Raw genomic sequence first — 21,899 nt, forward strand, 5'->3', positions numbered from 1 at the left:
ACCATCTGATGGAAGCAGCAAACCTGGAGAGGGATTTCAGCTCCCCCCTTGCCTTTGGGATGGAACCTTCTTGTGTTTCCCTTAAATCTTGGTTTTTCTCCACGATATGCTGGTGTTGGGTCAAATGTTGGGCTTGACCATCCTGGAGGTTCTTCCCACTCTCTGATTCTTATGGATGGACCCTCCACTCCATCTCTGCTGCTCTTGGCAAACCCCAGAGGCAGGGAGGACCCACAGCTGGTCCCACCAGCTCTTGCTGGCCCCACCAGAGCCGAGATGTCTGCCCCAGGCCCCGCCAGCTATTTGAACGGGTTTTTGAACAAATAAATAGCCTCAACAGCTCAGTGGTTCCTTGTGTAATTTTAGCTCAGGACCTCTCCAAGAATGTCCAGAATAAATAGGTGAATCTGTAATCCATCCCCAATTAAGTGGATATTCCGGGAGCAGCTCGGAGCACGTTACGGAGGAGCAGTGTCAATAAACAGGGATGCTGTGGGCCCTGGAAATGTGGGCTCAGACCAGGAGCTGGGTGCAGGCTGGAAAAGCAAACAGAAAGGAGCCTTCTGCCCCCACCCAGGTGGTTGGGATTCCAGCCCCCACCGTTCAGTGTCCCCCAGATCCTCCTGGGGTGATTCACCCTGACCAAACCTGAACGTGGCAGGGAGGTTTCACCTCCACCCGGGACTTTACAGCGTTGTCAACAGGAAAACAACCAATTCCCCGGGATATTTTACAGTGCTGAGGCATGAAATTGCAGAGCAGAATCTTCTCCCCAAGCCCCCTTTCCCCTCTGGCAGCTGCAGCCACCATTCCCTAAGAAACCCAACCTCCAGACGTGAAGCACTGCTGGGATTTTTCAGGCTTTTAACTTTTCCTTGGCTCAGCCGGGAGGAGCGGGGACCTGCTGGAGCTCTGAAAAACCCCCGAGCACGGGCTGGCTGGGGAAAGGAGTTAAAAATGAACCAGCAAATTTTTATATATATAAAAAGTAAAAATATATGTTCTCCATCTGAAGTTTATTTAGGTCCTTTGGGAGAGTGGCGCGGCACCACGTCTCTACTAAATTGCCAACATTTTATGGCCGTGCTGGCACCGAGTCAAACACACATCTCCTTGGCTTGCTCTGCTGTCTTGAACAGGCAGATTCCAGTCTGTTTTTCTATGGACTGAATATTCCTATTGACTGGGCGAGGAGAGCTCTGCCCAGCAAGAACCTACAGGCAGCTTCTCTTTTTATTACTTTATCGAGCCTTGATTATTTTGATATTGCGCTGCTGAAGAGCCGACCCCTTGTGACCCACTGGATGTCAGAGCAGTGTGCATTTCGAGCCAGATCCAGCTTTTTCCTTTTTTTATTTTTTCTTTCCCTTCTGATTTTATTTGGATTGGAATCTTATTAATAACTGGAAAGTTTTGAAGGGGCTATTTTTAACCGCTTAGCTGTCGGGAGTATTTCAGTAGCGTGGACGTGGAGCTTTGAGTGTACAGATGAAATACCCCCAGCACAAGGTGCTGCTGGGTTTAAACCCAGCCTGAGCAGTTCCCTGCTCCATTTCCTTCCCAAACCCTTCCCAACATGAGAATCCTTGTACAAAATCCCTCTGCTGCTCATCAGTCGAGGTCGCTGCCCGCGTGGAGCCTTTCCACAGTGAGGAAGCTCCGGGATCTCCCCCTGTTCCAAGCAGGGTGGTTTTTAGGCATCCTTGGTTGCTGCAGAACCCGAGACAGGCTGACTTCAGGCAGGACCCTCATTTGCCCACACTTCCCAGCAGCTGGGAGTGACCTCCCTGCTCTCCTCTCCGCTCGCTGCCTCCTGGCACGGGGCTGGGCAGACGTTCCCGCCGGCCTTGGGAGCGTGGAGCTTTGATCTGCAGATGCCTGAGGAGCCAGGTCAGCATCTGAGGCAGCATGGACTGGCAGGGAGCAGCCTGTTGGACCACACTGATCCAATTAGGCTCCACGGTGGAGAATCCTTTTTATTTTTTGGTCCAGAGCACAAGAGAAGCGAGGGCTGTGCTTTGAAGCCGAGGAGATGAGTTCATGCCTCAGTGCTTGGGAAGCTGGAGAGCCGAGCTTTGCAGTTCATCTGGATCTTCCACAGCTCTCCAGAACACATTTAATAAAGCTCTCAGCCTGCTTTTCCAGGGCACTGCTGCTCCTCACGCTCGGCTGGCTGTGCCAAAGGCTTTCCCTCTCCAGAGCTGCTCCTGACATGTTCACTGCACCTCAGTGGGGTCGGGGGGGAGGACAGTCCATGATTCCATAGGACAAGGAATGGCTTCAGACTGCCAGGGGGAAGGGTTGGATGGGATATTGGGAAGGAATTGTTCCCTGTGGGGATGGGGGGACACTGGCACAGGTGCCCAGAGAAGCTGTGGCTGCCCCTGGATCCCTGGCAGTGCCCAAGGCCAGGCTTGGATCAGCCTGGATAGTGCAAAGTGTCCCTGCCAAGGCAGGGGGTGGCACTGGATGAGATTTCAGATCCCTTCCAACCCAGCTCATTCTGGAATTCTCTTTCTTTTGACCAAATAGCTGCTTTTTTCTCCTTATTTATTCCCATTTGCTGTTATTCCCTTTCCTTCTGTTTTTCAGGATTTCTCTGCCATGAAGTGCACTTGGTTGGATTTGTTGATCTTAGAGGCCTTTTCCAACTTAAACCATTCCATGACCCCCTGATTCCCTCCAAGTCCTCACTCCCCTGCTGCTCAGCTCCTTGCATGGCAGCAGTGCTGTGAGCCCAGTAAAGAATCCCAGGATTTGGGTTGGAAGGACCTTAAAGCCCATCCCATTCCATGGGCAGGGACACCTTCCCCTATCCCAGTCTGCCCCAGTCCCAGCCCTGTCTGAGCCCTGGGTTGTTTGAGGACAATGTGGGATTTGTTTCCCTGTAGAAGAGCCTGGAGCTTTCCCCAGGCTGGGCTGGGCTGGGCTGGGCTCTCCAAGGCCGGGATTAAATCCTCCCTTGGAGTTTCTGGGAAGCTGTGGCAATAAGGGGGCTGGGAGGAGGGACCGTGGGCATTCACAGCCCCCAAGAAGAGCCTTCACTCCTCTGTATAATGGCCTTCTGTTGGCTTTTAGTGGGGTGCAGTTTAGTAAATTAGGAGTCTTCAGGTACTTAGCACTTTAATGGTTCTCACTAAGAACATAATTAAACCATAGACCCCATAGGGAGAAAAAAACCAGTTTATTGTGCGTATTTTTAGACTCTGTTACCAGCCCTCATAAAAGCTGCTCCATCCAAGCCAGGGAACAGGCCCGAGCTGGCGACCCAGAATTCCTGCAGCAGCACTCACACCTTACAAATCTGCCCTGTGAATTACAGAATTCATTTTCCTGCTCCCATTTCCAAAGGCGTTTGCAGCAGCCGTTCCTCCCCGGCTGCTGGAGGGGAGAGGGGGGCACCAGGGTTATGATGCTGTGCTGACACACAAAGCCAGGGTTTGCTAATTGGTTTTTTTTTTTTAATTTAAACACATTTTCAGTCTCACAGAGGTGCCCAGAAACGGGGCTGCTCCGAGCCCAGGGCTCTGCTCCCTCTCCGTGTGCATCCACCATGGGATTGTTGAGCTCCATCTGCCCTGGAGCTGCAATTCCCATGGCTGTGGGTCAGGAGATCACAGCTCTGGGTGCAGGAGAACTCCCAGCTGCTCCTAGGATGAAGAGATTGAGAGGGAATTTTCATCAGGCACGAGGGTGATGGGCCATGGGGGAATGGCTTCAAACTGAAAAAGAGCAGGTTTATGATGGAAGATGGAATAAAATGGATTAAGATGGAATTTTGGGATAAAATCCTTTCCTGAGAGGGTGGGAGGCGCTGGCACAGGGTGCCCAGAGAAGCTGGGGCTGTCCCTGGATCCCTGGCAGTGCCCCAGGCCAGGCTGGAGCAGCCTGGGACAGTGGGAGGGGGTGGGAATTAAACAATGCTCCAGGTCCTTTCCAAGCCAAACCATTCTGGGGTTCCGTGATTCCCCTCACAGCACAGCCACACAGCAAAGGGCAGAGCTCCAAATCCCAGGAACAAGAGAGCCTGGAAAGCTTTTCCCTCCTCTCTGACACCAGCACCACTGGGATGTTCCCATGGGATCAGGATTTCTCTGGAATAGCAGGGGTGGGGCAAATGCCCTCTCCAAACTCCCAGCAAAGTGGGATTTCTCCAGTTGTGGGATTTCTTAGGGTGGCACTTATTAACATTTCAGAATTTGGCGTTGTTCCCTTGGAAAAATTCCCCTTTTTCTTGTCCTGGATGGGAAAATCTGCCAGTGTCAAAGAATTTCAGGCTGACAAAAGAAGGGTGCTTCCCCAGCTGTGGGTGCCTCTGGTGGGCTCAGGCACAAAGAGAATCCAGGAGGTTCTCCAGCATCCCGGGCTCCTGGTGATTCCCAGGCTGCTCCTGCCTCCCTGCCCCATCCCAGGGAAGCACAGCTCCCTTCCCGGGGAACCTGTGCTGTGCAGCATCTGGAAGGCATTGCAGGAACACACACACTCACAAATCCTCCCCCAGCAGCTCTTGAGGCATTTCTGGGACGTGTGAATCACCGGGCTGTCCCTGGGCTTTGCTTGAGCCTCAAATCCCAGACTGGTTTGGGCTGGAAAGGACCTGGAAGCTCATCCCATCCCACCCCTCCTGCTGTGCCAGGGCGCCCCAAACCCCATCCAGCCTGGCCTTGGACAATTCCAGGGATCCAGGGGCAGCCACAGCTGCCCTGGGGATCTGGGACCTCCCCACCCTCTCTCCCTCCAAGCCGGCCTGGAGCTTCCACTGCAGTGGGATTTGAGGCTGGAATTTTCTCTTCCTGCCCTAAAACAATTTGGGATGGCAAAAATCTCCAGTCCCAGCTGGAACAAGAAGTGGGAACGATGCAGATTAATGCATTAATTACAATGATAATTAGGTGTGACATCAGTAACCCTGCCTGCTCTCCCTGGTCTTTATCCACGAGTGCCAGACATTCCAAGGTGTTGGATCGATGCCTCAGCTGGGTCAGGATTGGTTAAAGCACTTAAAAATAATAATAATGGTAATGACAACATCATCAACAACAACAGTTTAATATTTATAATTATAATAAATAGTTAATAATGATAATTATTTTTGTGGTAATAATGATGATAACAATGAATTGGGGTGATGTGATACTAATTGTGGTGATGATGATAATAAGTTTATAATTGTGATAATAATAAATTAATAATAAATTAAGAATAATAACAAGAATCATGATTTTGATGAAAATAATAAAATTGTAATTATTATTATTTAATACTTATATTTACAATGAATCATTAATAGTTATAAATATTTTGTGGTCATAATGATAACAAATTATGGTAATGTGATACTAATTGTGGTGATGATGATAATAAGTTTATAATTGTGATAATAATAAATTAAGAATAATAACAAGAATCATGATTATGATGAAAATAATAATAAAATTGTAATTATTATTATTTAATACTTACAATACAATAAATCATTAATATTATAATTTTTTTTGTGGTAATAATGATAACAATAAATTATGGTAATGTGATACTAATTGTGATGATGATATGTTTATACTTGTGATTAATAATGAATTAATAATTTTACAATAACAATAATAATAATAGTAATGACCATGATGATGATGATGATGATGATAATGATGATAATAATAATAATAATGATTTTTTAAAAGAGCCAAGGGCCAGGCTGCCTGTTTGGAAGGCTCGAAGCATTTCTCAGCCCTTTGGGATCCAAGCCATCCCTCTGGGAGCCTGGCTGGGAATGCTGCGAGGAGCCAGCAGGGATTACCTGGCAGCAGGTCCTGGTGGAGGGGAGGGGCCCTGGGGGACACCTGGGGCTGGCCTGCCCCCCCAGGCTGGCCGGAGTGGCCCTGGCAGAGCTCCCTGACCCCGGCCTGGCTCCATCCGGGAAGGAAGGATGCGGTCTCCTGTCCTGAGGGGCCTCCAGCCCAGGCCAGGCTTTATTAATCCCAGCTTTGCTAATAAGGAATTACAATAGTTGTGGGATTTGGCAGCGGGAGCGTGCTTGGCTGCCATGCATCCTGCAGGATTTGCCCTGTTTTGTTTGTATTTTGGATTTAACTACAAATAATTTAAAGATGTGTTGTGTCTCCTTCAATTAACATTTGTGTTTTCGACCTCTCTCTTTTTTTGTTGTTGCTGTTGAAGTTTTAAAACAATGCCGGGGAGTTTGAGCCTGTCAGATACGTTAAGATAAATTCACATTTATTTTTTGCTCCAGTTGTGGGATTTCTGAGGGTGGCACTTATTAACATTTCAGAATTTGGGGTTGTTCCCTTGGAAAAATTTGCTGTTTTCTTGTCCTGGATGGAAAAATCTGCCAGTGGCAAAAAATTTCAGGCTGACAAAAGAATAATATTGTCCCAAGGCCAGTATGTAAATACCTTAACCAGTAGAGCATGTTTAGAGGAATTACACTTTCCTCTCCCAAATTACCATCTTGGAAAGCAGCTCTACCAGCACATTTATTTGAATTTTAAACATTTTGAAAGCAGATCTCCGAGGTTTTGAAATCTGGTTTCCATTCCTGGCTCTGTTTGACCCGAGGCCTGACCCCGAGCAAATCTCAGGCTCAGTTTCTGGATCTGCTCTGAGGATCCTCACTCCCTCTGCCATCCCTCAGTGCTGATCTAAGTGTGAGATGTCACTGTTAAATAATAATAGCAGGGCTAATTTATGATGGGGTTTGGTTATGGTGGCAAAAGGGAAAATTAAAAAACTCAGTTTTGAAGAGATGAATTTGTTTAAAGATGTGTGGAACGAAGTCATTCTGTCTGCAAAAAAACAAGTTCCCAGAGGTGCAGGGTGGCAAACTTGGGGAGAGAAACAAGGAACGAGGCCAGAACTTCACAGCTCTTCCTACCACGTTCTGGAGGGGATTAATTCCTTTTTCCCTCTGATTTTGGAGGGGATTAATTCCTTTTTCCCTCTGATTTTGGAGGGGATTAATTCCTTTTTCCCTCTGATTTTGGAGGGGATTAATTCCTTTTTCCCTCTGATTTTGGAGGGGATTAATTCCTTTTTCCCTCTGATTTTGGAGGGGATTAATTCCTTTTTCCCTCTGCCTTTGCAGACACAGCCAGTGCCCAACCCCATCTCGTACTTCATGCACCGCTCGCCCTGGTGGTTCCACCGCCTCGAGACCTTGGTCAACCACTTCATCGAGCTGCTGGTGCCCTTCTTCCTGCTGCTGGGCAGGAGGATGGCCATCCTGCACGGGCTCCTGCAGATCCTCTTCCAGGTGAGCTGCTCCTCAGTCGTGTCCTTGAGGCCCCAGGGTCTGGCTTTTCTCATTTTGAAATTCTGTGCTGCTTTAGGCTGTAATTCTGAGATTCATGTTATGGTGCCTCATGGTTTAGCTTTTATGTTTTTCAGGTTCTTTGCTGCTTTAGGCTGTAGTTTTGGGGTTCATGATGATGCCTCAGGTTCTGGCTTTTCTGTTTTTCAGGTTCTGTGCTGCTTTAGGCTGTAATTGTGAGATTCATGTTATGGTGCCTTATGGTTTAGCTTTTATATTTTTCAAATTCTGTGCTGCTTTAAGCTGTAATTCTGAGATTCATGTTATGGTGCCTCAGGTTCTGGCTTTTATATTTTTCAAATTCTGTGCTGCTTCAGGCTGTAATTCTGAGATTCATGTTATGGTGCCTCATGGTTTAGCTTTTATATTCTTCAGGTTCTGTGCTGCTTTAGGCTGTAGTTTTGGGATTCATGTTATGGTGCCTCAGGTTCTGGCTTTTATATACTTTCAGGTTCTGTGCTGCTTTAGTGTGTGGGTCTGGCTTCACAGGAGGGGATGGTGAGCTCTGTGCACAGAGCAGGGAGACAAAACAATTCCTGCTCCAGCTGGGGACCAAGGACAAATGATCCAAATCTCACCAAGGACAAATGATCCAAATCTCACCAAGGACAAATGATCCAAATCTCAGCCCAGGAGCACAAACCCCGTGGGCTGGAGAGAGAAAAACAAGGATGGGACTGCAAAACCTAAAGCTGGAATGGGACAATGAGCTCCAAGATGCAAGTGGAGCAGAACTGATCAAAGTGAGAGACCCCATGACCAGGTGTACATTTTGTGACCATTTTGGGTTCACCTGGGGTGCAGCCCTGGCTGGGCTCTTGTGCTGCCCAAGGTGGATCCACTGAAGCCTTTTAATAAATCCCTGCTTTATCCTTTAGCTCAGTCTAGCCTCTGTTCTAGGTCACAAGGCATCATCCTGAGGGTGCCCTCCTGTCCTGGGCTTCCCCACCCCTCCCAGCAGGAGCTGCTCAGGGGACAGGGTGGGATTCAGGCTGCAGGCAGTGAGGATGATTCCCAGCCAGGAATTCCGGGGTGTTTCCCACTGCTGGAGCTTTGGTTTCTGTGTGGCAGAGGAATGGCAGCCCAGGATCAGTGCAAAGGTTCTGTGGGGAGTCCTTGTGATTCCCCCAGAAGTTCATTTTTATAGACATCTGTCCACCTCTGAGGGGATTCTTCTTTCTGTATTTATCGTTTGAGGATTGTGCTTTATCTCTGGAGGGGGTTGAGCTGCTCTTCACAACCACCAGACTGACTGTGCTGAGGTTTAAAATCAAAATAATTCCTTGAAAATTCAATGGATTCACATTCCAGTTGATTTTTTGGGTGGGTTTTCTTGCACCTCTGCAAAACTCAGAGGACAGAAGCTGTTGCATAAATACTTCCCTGGAGCCCATCTGATTCCTCTCCTGCCTGTCCTGGCAGGGTTCAAAGAGCTCATGAAACTCCATTTCCAGCCCTTGCTGCCCTGCCTTTGTTCAGCATCATGAAATTCATCCTCAGGAGCTGTTACTGCTTCCTGTGAGTTCATGTGATGATTAAACTGGAGTACAGCTCATAAAGGCCCTGGAAAACCACAGAAATGCTGATCAGGTTTTAAAGGTCTGACAGAAACCCCGGCGGGTTTGTGCCCTCCCGGTTCCTTCTGCTGCCCAAACCCTTCCTGTTGTGTCTGGGTGCCACTGGACGTCTCCTTTTACCTTTTGGGGCAGTTTTGGTTGGGTTGGGATGGATTTGGGCACATGGAGGGAGAGGTCTGACCCAGGGAGCTCCCGGGGTGTCGCTCCAGAGGTGCCAGCTGTGTTTGTGACACCTCTGAGCTTGTTGGAGGCACTGGGAGGATTTTATTCAGCCCAACCCTAAGAAAACTCCACAGACAAAGCAAAACCTACCCTCTCTTCTGGTTAGGATGAAGGAGGGCAGGGTTAGATCAGAGGTCAGGGAGAAATTCATCCCTGGGAGGGTGCCCAGAGCAGCTGTGGCTGCCCCTGGGTCCCTGGCAGTGCCCCAGGCCAGGCTGGAGCAGCCTGGCACAGTGGAAGGTGTCCCCAGGGTTGGAACAAGGTGATCTTGAAGGTCCCTCCCATCCCCTGCCCAGTGCTCCCCTGTCACCCCCTCTCCCCTCGGGGCTGCTCCATCCCTGTCACTCCCAGGCAGGAACCTCCTAACGAGGAGCAGGGCCCTGGGGGGGCTGGGGCACCTCAGACAGAGCTGAGCTCACCCCATAAATGTCCTCATGCCAGCCAGTGCAGGCATCAAGCCCCTTTAATTGGCCCTTTATTGATAGCTGGCAATTACTGCCTGATTTCGATCACGAGGGGAGTCTGAGCAGGCAGAAAGGGACCCAGTGTAAGAGGCAGCCCTGGTGCCTTTATAGCATTTCAACAAAAACCTGTTTATTTAATATTTACTGCCCTTTTCTTCATTCAGAATGACTTTTATTGACAATCCTTGTGCTCTGCAAAGGAAGCAATAAAGTTTAATGTTGATATACCACTTAATTCTGCTTTTCAAGATTTGAATTGACATTACAGACAAGTTTTATTGGACATTTTATAATTGTTATTGGAGTCATGGTGGCGAGCTGGAGTGAGTGTATTTTTCCAGATTCCAACTGGCCTGGAGAATATTGCTTTGTCAGGAACCCAAAAAAAGTTGGGCTTTAAAAGAGGAAAGTGGGGTTTTTTTCCAAGTGTGAACTTATTCTTCTTGCCTGCTTCACGTTTGTAAGGAAAAAAGCTTAGAGAGGGTGGAAACACCAGAGAGGAGGTGCTCAGCAGCCTGAGCATGGCTGTGTGTCCACCAGGGGATTCCTGTGGGGTTGGGATTCCAGCCTGGAGTTATCCCAAGGGAGCTGGAAGCTCCACCTTGTTCCCATCCTGGACGTGCATGGGAGGTTCCTGTTGGGGTTTGTGTTTGATGGGATTTGGGGTGGGATTTAGGGTGGCTTTGAGGGACACCAGAGTGCTGCCAGCACCTCAGTTCCCCCCTGGAGGGGCCACAGGGACCCTTGGGATGAGCCCATTCCCAGCAGATCCGTGAAGGGCTCGGTGCTGCTGCTCCTGGCCAGGAATGGTCCCTCCTGCTGTGGTTCCTGCCCCTCAGCTCTGGGGCTTCTGCCACGTTCTCCTTGTGAGCTCAGGTCAATCCCCACCATTCCATGGACCTTCTGGGCACTGCTGCCAGTTGTGCCTGCCAGGAATCAATTATCCCTGGAAGTGTTCAGAAAACGGGGATGTGACACTTCAGGACGTGGTTCCGTGGTGAATGTGGTGGTTGAGGGTTGGATTTGATGATGCTAAAGAGCTTTTCCAACCTTAACAACTCTGTGGTGGGCTGGCTTTTGTAGCAGAGCTGGGCTGTGGGCCTGAGAAATGCACCCCTGCATCTGAAGCACCCCAACATTCTGGAGAAATCAAATTAAAAACACAGCTGTCAGTACCTGGAGGGGAGCAAAAGATTTCCTGGAGGGTCTTGGAGACCCCAGGTGAGGTCTGGACTCTGATTCTTGGTTCTGTAGAAGCACCAGGGCAGAGCCTGCCCATACCCCAAGGAGTTTGTGGGGTGTGGGAGGTTGGAAGTGCTGCTGGGGGAGGCAGATCCTTCAGCTTGGTGGGGATTTCACTGCTCCCTGGAGCTGCCTTCTCCAGCCTTGGATCTCCTTCCTCAAACCCTGGATCTGCCTCTTCAAAACCCTGGATCTGCCTCCTCCAAAACCTGGATCTGCCTCCTCCAGCCCTGGATCTGCCTCCTCCAGCCCTGGATCTGCCTCCTCCAGCCCTGGATCTGCCTCCTCCAGCCCTGGATCTGCCTTCTCCAGCCCTGGATCTGCCTCCTCAAACCTGGATCTGCCTCCTCAGACCTGGATCTGCCTCCTCAAACCTGGATCTGCCTCCTCAAACCTGGATCTGCCTCCACCAAACCTGGATCTGCCTCCTCAGACCTGGATCTGCCTCCTCAGACCTGGATCTGTGTGTTTTTCACGCTGTCCAACTCCCAGCTCACACCAAACGTATTTCTTGGCTCCTTGGAAGCCAGGCAGTAAAATTACACAGCTTGGCAAAGGAGTTGATGAGGGGAAGCGAGAGGGAAGCCAAAAAAAGAGGCAGGAAAAAGCCACCTTGCCCCTCAGAGCTGGCAGTGGGGCTGGGAGGGAGGCAGGGAAGGGGCCAGGGTGGATTTGGCAGTGCCAGGTGGGAAGGAGCTTTGGGATCAGGAAGGTGAAATCCATAAATGAATAAATAGCATGGAAAGTGCCCAGCTGGTGCTGTTGGAAGGGCTGGGGCACTGCTCTGATTCCCAGTCAGAGCCATGAAGGCTCAGTCTGGGGAGCTGAGGACGTGGGGAGGCGTTTAAGCTGTTCAGTCCCTTTGGCTGTGGGTGGCTGTGGGCAGTCTGACTCCTTGCCCTGGCCCCCAGGAGCTCCTGGTGTGTCCCCCGGCACGGAGCATCCTGGTGGCTGCAGGGGTCCCTGGAGGAGCCAGCCCCAGCGAGCTCCAGAGGGCTGGGCTGGGCTGGGGAGCAGCTGCAGATCCCCAGGGGTGGTGGAGGCTCTGCCCTGCTCCCACCAGGGCAGCCCCGGGATGGCTTCAGCAGGAGCCACATCAGAGCCAGGGCTGGCAGTGCCAGGGCACAGGGGTGACAGTGCTGGGGCACAGGGGTGACAGTGCCAGGGCACAGGGGTGACAGTGCCAGGGGTACAGGGATGGCAGTGCCAGGGGTACAGGGGTGACAGTGCCAGGGCACGGGGTGACAGTGCCATGGCACAGGGGTGACAGTGCCAGGGCACAGGGGTGACAGTGCCAGGGCACGGGGTGACAGTGCCAGGGCTACAGGGTGACAGTGCCAGGGGTACAGGGGTGACAGTGCCAGGGGTACAGGGATGGCAGTGCCAGGGGTACAGGGTGACAGTGCCAGGGGTACAGGGCTGGCAGTGCTGGGGCATGGGGGTGACAGTGCCAGGGGCACAGGGTGACAGTGCAGGGGCACAGGGGTGACAGTGCTGGGGCACAGGGGTGACAGTGCCAGGGGTACAGGGTGACAGTGCCAGGGCACAGGGGTGACAGTGCCAGGGGTACAGGGCTGGCAGTGCCAGGGCACAGGGGTGACAGTGCCAGGGCACAGGGGTGACAGTGCCAGGGCACAGGGATGGCAGTGCCAGGGGCACAGGGTGACAGTGCCAGGGGTACAGGGATGGCAGTGCCAGGGGCACAGGGTGACAGTGCCAGGGCACAGGGCTGGCAGTGCTGGGGCACGGGGGTGACAGTGCCAGGGGCAGAGGGGTGGCAGTGCCAGGGGTACAGGGGTGACAGTGCCAGGGGTACAGGGGTGACAGTGCCAGGGCACAGGGTGACAGTGCCAGGGGTACAGGGATGGCAGTGCCAGGGGTACAGGGGTGACAATGCCAGGGGCAGAGGGATGGCAGTGCTGGGGCACAGGGTGACAGTGCCAGGGGCAGAGGGATGGCAGTGCCAGAAGCACAGGGATGGCAGTGCCAGGGGTACAGGGGTGACAGTGCCAGGGGCAGAGGGGTGGCAGTGCCAGGGCACAGAGGTGACAATGCCAGGAGCAGAGGGTGACAGTGCAGGGACGCAGGGGTGACAGTGCCAGGGGTACAGGGCTGGCAGTGCCAGGGCACAGGGGTGACAATGCCAGGGCACAGGGGTGACAGTGGAGGGACACAGGGGTGACAGTGCAGGGGCACAGGGGTGGCAGTGCCAGGGGCACAAGGTGACAGTTCTAGAGCACAGGGCTGGCAGTGCCAGGAGCCAGGCACAGTTCCAGCCCTGCTGAAGGCAGAGGTGACAGCCCCAGAGCCCCTGCAAGGTTCAGAGCCCTGCAGAGGCAGCTGCTCCCAGGATCCAGCCCAGGAGCCCTCAGGGACTTGGGGAGCTGCAGAGGGAAGGAGGGACCTGCTGGGAGAGGGACCCTGAGGGGGGATGTGGCAGAAACCTCCAGCTCTGCTCTGGAAACGAGCTGCCAGCAGCACCCTTGCCCAGCTGGGCACTGCACCAGGGACAGGCAGCCCCTGGGAGCTGGGCATGTGCAGGAGAGCAGGAGCAAAGTCGTTTTCCTCCTCTTTTTTTTCCTTCTTTTCAGGCAGAAAACAGTTGTTGAACAGATATTTTCTGCCTTTTTTTTTTTTTTTTTTTTTTTTTCCTCCTTGGCTTGGCCAAACCCCAACCTCTTAAAAATTTTGATGGAAAAGGACATTTCCCTCTGGTCGATTTTGTTCCCATCTCTCCAGGAAGGCAGGGGAGGCCAAGTGAGGGTTTCCCCCCTCTTTTTTTGGGGGAGGGGAGGGCCGAGCCCCCCGTTGTCCCAGCGCTGCCTCTGCCCCACCACGAGATGCTGGAGGGATGAGCTGCCCCTGCAGCCACACACACACAAATTAAATCAGGCTGCTGCAGTGCCACAGCTGCAAGAGATTGTGTTGCTGACTTAGGAGGTAGCAGAGGTCACAGCAGCAGCCTGGAGAGAGGGAACAAAAATTAACCAGCCCCCCCTTCCTGCAGAAAGTGTCTGAATCCAGTGTTTGTTTTCACTTGTCAGAGCCGAGCTGGGTTTGTTCTCGTGGCCAGGCTGGTGTAAATCAGGGGTGTCTCCAGCAGGATTAGCGGGGTTCCCCCAGTGCCAGGCTCGTGCCAGGAGCACCAGGGCCCTCGTCAGGGCTTCAACTGGGCACCCACGGGCACGGGCACTGCTGGGGGAGGTGCTTTCCTGTGTGGATGCAGAGTGGGGCTGTTAGTGTGTGTGAGAATAAAGCCCAGTTCAGTGGAGGACAGAGCAGACAGAACATTCAGGAATTATTCTGCAGTTCACACAGTCCCAGAATGGTTTGAGTTGGGACAAAGCTCAAAGCCCACCCAGTGCCACCCCTGCCATGGCAGGGACACCTCCCACTGCCCCAGGCTGCTCCCAGCCCTGTCCAGCCTGGCCTTGGGCACTGCCAGGGATCCAGGGGCAGCCCCAGCTGCTCTGGGCACCCCTGCCAGGGCCTGCCCACCCTCCCAGGGATGGATTTCTTCCTGATATGCAACATAAATCTCTTTTCTTTCAGTTTAAATCCATTCCCCCTTGTTCTATAGCTTCATGTCCCTGGAAAACATCCCTTTCCTGCTTTTTTATAAATCCCTAAGGATGCTGGGGAGCGTGGCCCCCCAGCCCAGCAGCTCTGGGTGGGTGTCACTGCCTGGGCTGGGCTGGGCTGGGCTCCCCTGCCAGAACAGAGGAAATTCAGCCTTCCCCAAAGTCCAAATCTTGTTGATTTTGTTGTGGTTTAGAAAGAAACAACAAACAGAGTCCCAGGAAAGTGAACAGAGCAGCACTGGAGGAATGGGCCCGTGGAAAAGAGTTTTGCAGTTTCAGTTGTTCAAAAATCCTCTTTGGATTTTTAAATCTGGTGGAAGGTGCAGGCAGAGAGGTTCCAAGGTTCTCTGGGAATGCTGGAGCTTGGGCTGGGATTATGGAGGTGGATGCCAGCCCTGTGCACCCATCCTGGCCAGGTGAGGGTGGCTGGGGTGTCCCTGCCCCTCCTGGATCCCCAGGTCCCCTCCCTCCCCCTGGCTCTGCTCCAGCTCAGCTTTCCCCACTCCAAAACAGAAGGAATGTGAAATCAAAGCATTTACAGGGCAGAATTTCTGTTACATTTAAGCCCCCTTAAATGAAATCCTGAGCTCTACACCCCCCAACAAGAAACATTCTGAGTTAACAACCCAAAGTGTTTAATCACTCTGATACTTGATTTCACATCCAGCTCCACAGGCTCTGCCGTGCCAGCAGCACACACCACCCCAAACCAGTCAGTAACACTGCTCCCATCGTGGGCTCTGGGATTAGTTAGCAACAAGTTATTCCTTGCATTCTGCAGTAGTCAGAGGGGCTGAGAAACACTCCCTGGGAGCCATAGGAGTGCATTTAATTAGCTCCTGATTCAGGGCGCTGGGGGTTTTTTCTTTTCTCTTTTCTTTTTTTTTTGAAATCATTAAATAAAGTGTCACCCCAAGCCAGTGCTGTAAACTCTATTTTGATTGTGGCTGCAATAACCCCTTTGGGCGTCATTCAGATTGTACTAAACAGTTTCTGGAGAGCCCTGGTTTCTCTCAAAATAAACCCAAGTCCGGCTTTGACAAGCTCTAATGAAAAACAAATTGTTATATTACTTAGAAAAATAATTTGAAGGAAGTCTGAATTAGTTGTAAAGGTGGAAAAGGTTCAGCTACTTGAAAATAGAAATTTGGAAGGTATTTATTTTAACCATTAAGCCAGTGGCCTTGAAATACAGCCTTGTTTGTTCCAGAATGCTCCTAACGAGAGCCATGAATCAGGCTGTTAATCAGTATGGGAACTTGATTAATTGGAGAGGGGAGCAGCAGTGACTCCAGCAGCCTGGAGCTGGGCTCCTTCACCATCCCTCATCCTGCTGGCACCACGGGGGCTTGGAGGGCATCCCAGAGCCCTGGGCTGGGCTGTGGAGAGTTGGGAATCGGCCGTGGCTCCTGGGGCTCGTGCCTGTGCTGGGGCTGGGCTCCAGAGGGGTTGGTTTGCCATGGAGCAGGGCTTGCAGTGCCTCTGCTTGCCCTGTCCCTGCCAGCCCACCTCTGCTGCTGCTCCTGGCTCTGCTCTTGAGCCTGAGAGGGAGTTTGGATGCCCAGCCATGGAACCAGGCTGGGTGGGAAGCGCTGCCATGGCTGGAATAATGCAGCAGGAGGGTCAGGGCTGGTTTTCACTCACTGGGGCTCTTGGGTTTGGGGCCAGCAGGAGCTGCAGTGCCTTTGGCCAGCCAGGAGCACAGCAGGGGTGAGTTCCAGCAGAGCTCCAGAATTCTGCAGGCTGCCAGGTGTGCCAGGCTGGCCCAGTGCTGCTGGCACAGTTTGGTGCCACCTCTGTGCCAGTCCTTGGGAGTGTTGCTGAGCACTGACTCCAGAATCACCAGCTGGATCCTTAAATTGCAAGATTGGCTGAAATGAGCTGGAAACTCACCCAGTCCTGGCATTCTGGCCCCGTTACAGCTGTCCAGGGGCTCTCAGGTGCCTCTCTCTGTGCTGCTCCCTGGCTGCTCTTCCCACTCCAGGAGCAGCTCCCAGGACAGGGAGGCTTCACCTCCTGGGCCCTGGGGCAGCTCGGGGTGCTTGGGTCTTCTCCCTGTTTGGATTTTGCACCTGATTTTCAGAATCCCTCCGTGCTCCAGGACCTTTTATCCCGCAGCAGAATTTCCAGGTGCTGGGGCAGGCTGGGGGAAATGGATGCTGAGGATGCTGAAATGATCCAACATCTGCATCTCCCAGATGGGATTCAGGATTCAGCTCCAGGCTGGGAGATAAAGGATGTGTTGCACATGTGAGTGAGGGCATAAAACATTTCTGTCTGATGAGAGCCAGAGCAGCTGCAAAGCAGAGATGTTCCTGGTGTCCATGACATGATCTTCACCATGTTCTGGCACCTTATCTCCAGGGAGAATTATTTATTTACGTTTAGGTGTAGCTGCTCAAGCTGAGTGAAACCATCCCAACCCATCCCTGTGCCCAAGCCAAAGCACTCGCCCACGACAATGTGTCAGATATCTTTAAATATCTGTGAATTTCTCCAGTTTCAGTGCAAGGGTTTGGAGAGATGGTGAAGGTCTTCCAAGTTTAATCCCATTTTCTGTCCCTTAGTCCTCATCTGAACTGGTCCCCTTGCACTTTCCCAGCTCTTGGCTCCCACCAAGCCTTTGCTGTTGGGCAGGGGGACGTGTTGGGATTTGGGATTTGGGATTTGGGATCTCTCCTCCCACCAGCAAGATGACAGGGCCTTTAAATAATGTTTTCTATTCCATTTCAAAAAAATAAAAAGAAGATGAAATCAGAACAGCCTAACTGGAAACAGATGGCAGATGAGAAACTTCTTTTAAAGAGGATTTTTAATACATTTATTATGAAGAAAATCATTTATTGGTGTCAGAGATGGATGTGTGAAAACAGAATGTGCCCATTCCAGGCCTGGAAGGGGCTGGAGTGGGATGGTGCCTTTGGTGTGGTGTTCTTGGAGCGAGGGGAGGATTTTGCTGCTTTTAAAGTGACTTTCCTGGCTGAAAGGAGGCTTCTTCCCACCCCTGCTCCTTCAGCTTCCCTCTGGGATCACTGGCTGGCAGAGCAGTGGCCATGATGCTCTTGCTGTGGGTTCCTGGCGTGGTTTTCCTGCTGTGATTTGGGTTGGAAGGGACTTTAGAGCCCATCCAATTCCAGCCCCAACACCTTCCTCTGTCCCAGGTTGCTCCAAGCCTGGTCTTGGACACTTCCAGGGCTGGAGCAGCCACAGCTTCCCTGTGCCCTGTCCTCCCACAGGGTCAGCTTAGGGTTTTTAAAAAATAACATGCATATTGCAGTCAGTTCTGTCCTGTCCAGTGAAATGAGTGTGTGCTTTTATGTGTGAAACCATGCACAGACAGAGGTGTCACTTCCCCAGTCCCCCTCACACAGTGGCTGGCCAGCTTGAGTTAAAGCCCTTTAAACAAATCCCACATCATTTCAGAGCGATGGATCTCGGTGCCTGGGCTGCTCAGGGGTGCAGGTGAAGATGGATTTTCCCTTTTCCTGCTTTGATGAGCAGAACTCCTTGGCTTGTCGTGGGTTTAACGTTGCTGTGAAACGCCCCTGCCCCCAGGGAGGTTGGATTTTGTTGGGATGAGGCTGCAGCCCCCAGAGAGGTTGGATTTTGTTGGGATGAGGCTGCAGCCCCCAGAGAGGTTGGATTTTGCTTTGGTGGTGTTGGGATGAGGCTGCAGCCCCCAGGGAGGTTGGATTTTGCTTTGGTGGTGTTGGGATGAGGCTGCAGCCCCCAGAGAGGTTGGATTTTGTTGGGATGAGGCTGCAGCCCCCAGAGAGGTTGGATTTTATTGGGATGAGGCTGCAGCCCCCAGGGAGGTTGGATTTTGCTCTGGCACCATTGGGATGAGGCTGCAGCCCCCAGAGAGGTTGGATTTTGCTCTGGCACCACTGGGATGAGGCTGCAGCCCCCAGAGAGGTTGGATTTTGCTCTGGCAGGGTTGGGATGAGGCTGCAGCCCCCAGACAGGTTGGATTTTGTTGGGATGAGGCTGCAGCCCCCAGGGAGGTTGGATTTTGTTGGGATGAGGCTGCAGCCCCCAGAGAGGTTGGATTTTGCTCTGGCAGTGTTGGGATGAGGCTGCAGCCCCCAGAGAGGTTGGATTTTGTTGGGATGAGGCTGCAGCCCCCAGGGAGGTTGGATTTTGTTGGGATGAGGCTGCAGCCCCCAGGGAGGTTGGATTTTGCTTTGGTGGTGTTGGGATGAGGCTGCAGCCCCCAGAGAGGTTGGATTTTGCTCTGGCACCATTGGGATGAGGCTGCAGCCCCCAGGGAGGTTGGATTTTGCTCTGGCACCATTGGGATGAGGCTGCAGCCCCCAGAGAGGTTGGATTTTGCTTTGGTGGTGTTGGGATGAGGCTGCAGCCCCCAGGGAGGTTGGATTTTGCTCTGGCAGTGTTGGGATGAGGCTGCAGCCCCAGAGAGGTTGGATTTTATTGGGATGAGGCTGCAGCCCCCAGGGAGGTTGGATTTTGCTCTGGCACCATTGGGATGAGGCTGCAGCCCCCAGGGAGGTTGGATTTTGCTCTGGCAGGGTTGGGATGAGGCTGCAGCCCCCAGAGAGGTTGGATTTTGTTGGGATGAGGCTGCAGCCCCCAGGGAGGTTGGATTTTGTTGGGATGAGGCTGCAGCCCCCAGGGAGGTTGGATTTTGCTCTGGCACCACTGGGATGAGGCTGCAGCCCCCAGGGAGGTTGGATTTTGCTCTGGCAGGGTTGGGATGAGGCTGCAGCCCCCAGGGAGGTTGGATTTTGCTCTGGCAGTGTTGGGATGAGGCTGCAGCCCCGGGATGCTCCAGCCCACACGCAGTTTACACAGCTGCACCATCCCCTTCCCCAGCTCCAGCAGGGATCTTATCTCCATGCTGATGCAAGAGCCAGAAATGGCAGGAAACCTGTGTCACTCATGGCTTTCATCTTCCTATAAAAACCGGGATCTTTGGAGCTGTGACTCAGAGAGGAGTGCAGGATCCTCCTGGAGCAGCTGGGGTTTGTTTGGGGCTGCCCTGGGTGGGGGATGGAGATGCTGGGCTCTGGGCAGTGCTGGTCCTTCCCTGGAGAATTGCTTGCAAACCCCAACCTCACTTTCCCTTTTGTTGGGAACAACATTTCCCAGCAGGCTGGGTCCTCCCATCCCTGGAAGTGCCCAAGGCCAGGTTGGACAGGGCTTGGAGCAGCCTGGGCTGGTGGAAGGAGTCCCTGGCCATGGAAAGGGGCTGGAAATGAACTTTGAGGTTCCTTCCAACCCAAACCAATTCCATGCTTTTCATTGATCCGTGGGAAAGACTCCATGATTTATGCTGACATTGTGCAGAGCATCCTGGATTTCTGCTGCTGCTCTAAACCCTGAGCTGAGCCCCAAAAAACCTCGACCCAGGCAGGTGTTTGCAGCACGAGGTCTCACCTCTCCTGCTTTCCTCTTGGATTTTAATTCCATCTCTGCCAGGAGCTGCTTTGTCCACGTTCCTGAGTAACTTTTTCCACACGTGAAACTCCCTCTGGGGCCGGGTTAAGCTCTGCAGGAACCACGTGGGTTTGGTCTGGGCTTGGTGTCCCCACGTGGAGCTCTTCAGGGACAGAAGTGGCACTTGAAATTTACACCCTGCTCCAGTCTGGAAAACATGGGAGCAGGGAGAAATCCCAGATCAGGCCAGTTTTGGAAAGGCTGAGGAAATCTGGGAGAAAAATGCACAAGAAGAGCAGTTTGGGAATGTTCTGTCCCAAATTTTGGCCAGAGTGGTGTGGCAGTGATGGTTGGGATGGCTCATGGATGGATTCCCTGCACTTTGGGAGCAAGCAAGCAGAAAGGGACAGGTGTTCAGTAGAATCCTGGAATGGTTTGGGGTGGAAAGGACCTTAAAGCTCATTTTGGGCAGGGACATCTCTGCTGGACTGGGCTCTACATCAGTGTCACCCTCAGAGAAGCTGCCAGCTCCTCTGAGATGCCAAAATCCAGGAGCAGTAGAAAACTCAGGATGCTTCAGTCAACAGAAATTTCAACATTTCCTCTGGAAAACCAAATCAGATGGCATTGATTGCTTGGATGGGGTTGGGAATGGCAGGAGTGGGGAGTGGGAGAGACAGGGATCATGGTTATGGCATCATTAATGTCATTTATTCCATAGCCAGCCCTTGAAAAGCAGTTGTAATCCCCACACAAATCCCTCTGGAGCAAATCTGCCAGCTCTCCTCATCCAGCACGGATCATCCCTGCAGCCAGAAACCTCAGAGGGAGCAGAGCCAAGGGAGGAGGGTCAGGGGGGCACCCTGAAACCCAGTGCACCCAAAGCAGCTCCACCTCGGAGGTTCCAGGGCCAGAGGGATGGTGCTGGAGACATTGCAGGGACACTGGGGTCCTGAAGATGGAGAGAGATCATTCTCCTGGGGTTATTTGGGAAAAAATGTGACCACAGATAAGAACTGGAGCTTCAGAATGTTGTGTTCCTTCCCAATTCCCCTTCTCCACCACCCAGGCAGGAGGGGATCAGCTGGAAAGTCCTGGCTGGGCAGTCTCAGGTGCTGGTGGCCATCAGTGAGGGGGTCCTTGGAGCTGCAGATTCCCTGCTGGAGGGATTTCCTCTGGCCCCTGACAGCAGGGAAAGGGAGATGTTTCCATGGAAATCTGTTCCTCAACCGTCTTGGCAGCCAAAGCTGAAAGGATTGGAGTCTTTTGCCCCCAGCTCCACGTTTCTGGTCAGTGTGAAGCCCCACCTGTGATCAGCACAGGCAGCCCCAGCAAGGCTGCAGTGAATTAAAGCACCAGGGGGAGTTTGGAGGAGCACATCCTCTTCCTTCTGGAGTCAGGTTACAGCGACCTCGGAACATCTGGACACCGTGTCCCAGGGCTCCCAGAGGTTCTGCTGCCTGCAAGGTTCATCTGCCTTTGTTCAGTTCCTGGCCTTTCCCCTTCCTCCTTGCCTCCTCTGGATCCAGGGCTGCTCTCGGTGTTCCTGCCCATCTCCTGGTTGCCTGGGTGAAACACCCCATGGAATTTTAGGGGTGTCTTTCCACGGCCGTTTGCTGTGCTCCTGGGAGAAGTCACTCCTGTTCTTCCAAAAGCCTGAATTCCCTCTAAGCTACTGGTCCCAACATCCTGAAAGACTGAATGTAGGGGGAAAAAAATCAATCCTTAATATTCCCTAGATCCTAGGAATGCATTTGGTGATGTGATGCTCCTTTGCTTTGGGATTCCTTTGCCTGCCCTTCAGGCTGTCCTGACGGGGTTTAATTGAAATGAGGGTGTGAAGGTGGGTCCTGCTGCCTCCAGGAGCCACAGGGGGTTTTTTGGGAATCCAGAGAGGGGAGGTGCCAGAGCCATGGGGTGGCTGTGGTGGCCGGATTCATGGTGGTCCATGTTGAGAAGATGATGTTGAACTCCAGCATCTCCTGGAAGTGACCCCATCCTCCCCCTGGGAGCAGCACATCCCCATCCCACCCCATCCCACCCCGACCCTTGTGCTGTTGTGCAGAGCTCAACGCCCAGAAGGAAAATG

At 52.4% G+C, this 21,899-nt stretch overlaps 1 protein-coding gene and 1 long non-coding RNA gene across 2 annotated transcripts in view; both read left to right on the forward strand.

Annotated features, from left to right (window-relative positions):
* The window catches only part of LMF1 (lipase maturation factor 1), a 142,735-nt gene that overhangs the window by 86,902 nt on the left and 33,934 nt on the right, over positions 1–21,899 (forward strand). The window contains exon 6 of the mRNA XM_059861986.1: positions 7,103–7,270. Coding sequence (XP_059717969.1) covers positions 7,103–7,270 — 168 coding nt within the window. The remainder of the gene's footprint in view (positions 1–7,102; positions 7,271–21,899) is intronic.
* LOC132335429 (uncharacterized) lies at positions 7,281–8,204 on the forward strand. The gene is made up of 2 exons (XR_009488663.1): positions 7,281–7,477; positions 7,703–8,204. It is a non-coding gene; the product is annotated as an uncharacterized LOC132335429 (long non-coding RNA).

The sequence above is a fragment of the Haemorhous mexicanus genome, chromosome 17 (genome assembly GCF_027477595.1).
Source record: "Haemorhous mexicanus isolate bHaeMex1 chromosome 17, bHaeMex1.pri, whole genome shotgun sequence".
Taxonomy (NCBI): domain Eukaryota; kingdom Metazoa; phylum Chordata; class Aves; order Passeriformes; family Fringillidae; genus Haemorhous; species Haemorhous mexicanus.